Source organism: Limulus polyphemus, unplaced genomic scaffold (genome assembly GCF_000517525.1).
Source record: "Limulus polyphemus unplaced genomic scaffold, Limulus_polyphemus-2.1.2 Scaffold9234, whole genome shotgun sequence".
Lineage (NCBI taxonomy): Eukaryota > Metazoa > Arthropoda > Merostomata > Xiphosura > Limulidae > Limulus > Limulus polyphemus.
In genome coordinates this window covers 1-3,532 of record NW_013674844.1, presented here as the reverse complement: position 1 = coordinate 3,532, position 3,532 = coordinate 1, and the positions used below count along the sequence as shown (strand labels likewise).

General features: G+C 32.8%; 1 protein-coding gene across 1 annotated transcript in view; it reads right to left on the bottom strand.

Annotated features, from left to right (window-relative positions):
- LOC106475825 (Down syndrome cell adhesion molecule-like) overlaps positions 1-3,049 on the bottom strand; it is a gene marked incomplete at its 5' end in the record, with an annotated part of 22,979 nt that extends 19,930 nt beyond the window's left edge. The window contains 2 exons of the mRNA XM_013936498.2: positions 1,211-1,358; positions 2,876-3,049. Of these exons, the coding sequence (XP_013791952.2) occupies positions 1,211-1,358; positions 2,876-3,049 (322 nt within the window). The remainder of the gene's footprint in view (positions 1-1,210; positions 1,359-2,875) is intronic.
- Between the last annotated feature and the right edge of the window lie 483 nt (positions 3,050-3,532).

Here is a 3,532-nt window from a genome sequence, read left to right as displayed (position 1 = left end):
GTACAACGTTTCGACAAGGTGTTGTCATCATCAGGTACAAGTAATTTACACTGACACGGATATATATATATACAGTATTGAACAAAGAAGTCACATGACCGGAACTGTTATGAAACTTAGAATAGGTATCTAGGCACCCCGTTGTACATTTGCTGTTATATTAAAGTTTTTCTTCATTACCCATTCAAGCCATCTCCAGCCATCACTAGAGACACAGTGATATGTCTAATCTGTGAGACAAGACACAATAAAAATTAAACCTTTCAGAGGAGAGGGAAGAAGAATCAACCTAATAAGCTGATGAACCCAACCCGTAAAGGTGATGGGGGAGAAGTCACAGGCCCCTATAGGACCTGTCACCTATACCACTGTTGACAGTCTTGATGGGTATGGGAAAACTAGGATAAGGATGAGAATGTTGAGATGTGGGCAGAGGAAAAGGCATGGAAGCTGGAGTATGGGAAACATGAAGAGGATCAGGAGCCATGGAGGAACTTATCATGAGGAGTGATTAGCAAGGGACAATAGGGAAGTATACAACCTGACCACATTAACATGGGACACCAGAGAATAAGGCTGGCCCGCCAAACATGGAGTCACTTTTAAGTCCTTGAGGGAAGATGGGGGAAGACAAACCTCCTCAGCAGATAACAGGAGTTTGTGTGTCCCCAATAACCTTAGGAAGTGTGGTTGTAATCACAGCAAAACATAAATTTATAATTTGCAATAACTTGTGTGAAAATGGTAATTAAAAGTCAGTAACACACCAGAATGTAAGAATGAGCAAAGTAAATGTATACAAAAAAATGAATAAATATGAACAGAGTCTGAAATATCAGAGAAAAAAAATTATTGCAAAATGAAAGCCAGCAAGAAACACTTCCGACTCGTATTGTGCCAATCGAGAAAGTGAGGTTCATGTCAACTAGTATAGAGGGAGCCAGCTGCTCTAGGAGAGTATGTCATGTTTCTATTGGTGGAGAGTTGTTGCATGCTCTATGCATGCTAAATGAACAGCTCAAATTTATGAGGTATAGTGGCTAGTGTGTCAAGCTACAAAATTTCTTTTCAACACATTAGAGGGCAGTGGAAGATCGAGTAAAGCTATTATGTGAGAGGATGGTAAGTATCGTGTTGTAATTTCTAGGTTACATCGTATTACTTGATTCACCCCTTGCAATTAAAAACATAGGTATATTTGATAATGTACCTTTTCTCAGATATTGGGTTCAGTGGATGATTATTCTGGTTCCAAATAATTGCCATAGGTTTATCTCCAATAGCTTCACATAACAGTTTAGTCTCCTGTCCTTTTTTCACAGTTATTGTCTGTTCATCCATCTCAAAATGTGCAGGAACTGTACACAATTAAATCAGCATGAAAACTTATTTCACATAAAAATGATGACGTTTATATAATATCAATATATTCCGTAAATATGTGAAATAATCTAAAATCAAGCTTCTTTATATGTATACATCTAAAACAGTATATGAGAAAATGCATAATCTATTATGCTTTTTTAATTTTTGAACACAGTGATTTTTTAACAGTGGGTTCACAGAAAAAGCTACAAAGAATACTTGAATCTAGATCCTTAGCTTCTTCCTGCTTTTTCTCGTTGTATCTTTAAACACGATTTCCTCAGTTTCCATGACACAATGCTGAAGCTATAAATGCCGGCACCTTATAAACCACTTAATGTTTTTTCAAATAATTTTAACCACTAAAACTGTAAAGATATATATATATAAAAAAACTTTACATGAATGGTCCAGGTCCCAAAACATTGTGGAAATTAATATGATTTTGTAAGTAGATATTCTACACACCATATGTATAACCATACATGTGGATATATTTCATTAAAACTCTTGAACAAAACACTTAGAAAGATAGATACAATAATTATATGATTATTGTTGACTTGAACCATCATGGGAATTATTTTCAGCTGTTCCATCACAGTTTCATGCATTCATTTAGGAAACTGTTAAACATGATGTGCTGGAAAATAGGGGGCATATAAAAATTTATAATTGTTCAATCATTTCCAGGCTTAGGTCAGTAAACATGATTTTAACAGCCTACTTTGACTTGGAGTTGAAAATTTGGCCTCGGTACTGAGGCAAAATGACTTAAGTAAGTAATGTCTACAGCAGGAATTATCTAGTTTTTTTTACTCACACCCAAGTGTAAACAGTTTTTGGTACTAATGCCCTTCCCTCTCAAAAAAATGAACTTGCCCCTGATTGTTTCTCTACTTAAAAGCATGGTTAAAAAGAATAAAATATAATAATAACAATAGTGTTCATTTGTAATATATTTTTCAAAATTATTATTTTTGTAATATCTTACAGCATCATTCAAATGTTTGTGCCCCTCTAGAAGGCTTGATGTGTCCTCCAGGAGGCACACCCCACCAGTTGAGAACCAACAGTCTACAGTAATGCATATGTATACAGTCCTGAATATATATATATTAAATTAATCTATACTTTTAATTTTAAGTGAATTGTATGGTATTGAAATGAATGGAAAGGAAGACTAAGACAATGTCTGTTCTATGAATTGTATGGTATTGAAATGAATGGAAAGGAAGACAGAACAGCCATTGTCTTAGTCTTCCTTTCCATTCATATCAATACCATAAAATTTACAGAACAAACATTGTCTTAAAAACAATTTAAATTACTTTACTGATTTCAGTTGATCTAAAACAAAAGTTATCTTAAATTCTCAATCAACTTTTTTTAATGTTCTAATTTTATAACTATTTGATTCTTTTATTAGCATTGAAATGTTTTGAAGTTAAACTATGTAACTGATTGCCCAAACCAATAATTTTCTGGATGAAAATACAATCTCACTAACCATGAACAGTCACATGAACTACTTTGCTTAATCCAGGTCCAACTCCATTATTGGCTTGACATAGATAATGCCCTCTATCTTGAAGTTTTGTTCGGACAATTCTTAAAGTACCATTCTCAAACACTTGATAATCTGGCCCACTCAGTATCTGTTCAAAGTCAGTCCCACTGCCAGCTAGAAAAAAGCATTATATATATAGAAATAAAGTATAAGAACATGTAATTACACCATAACTGCATCATTTACCTGTATGAGAAAAAGTATCATGAGCACCATGTAACAGTAACAATAAAACATAACAGCAGCTATGTCTCTCTAAAAATGTTTATTACTCAGTGAAAAAGTAAAGTTCAATGTCCTTAAATTCTTTTTATATTATTAGAGAAAGTATATTTCTTTATTGAAACATAATCTTCTCCTATTTAAGTTTTCTTCAAGTCAATCATTATATATTTTTATTTCTTACTGTAAAAAATATTTCAATCTGTGCAATTTGTAAATAGTAAGAAATAGTATTTCTAGACCACTAAATTATTATTAATGTTACTAGCATGTGGTATTCATTAATTATTATAGATATTAGTAGCATGTGGTATTTATTGATTATTATAAATATTAGTAGCATGTGGTATTCATTAATTACTATAAATGTTAGTA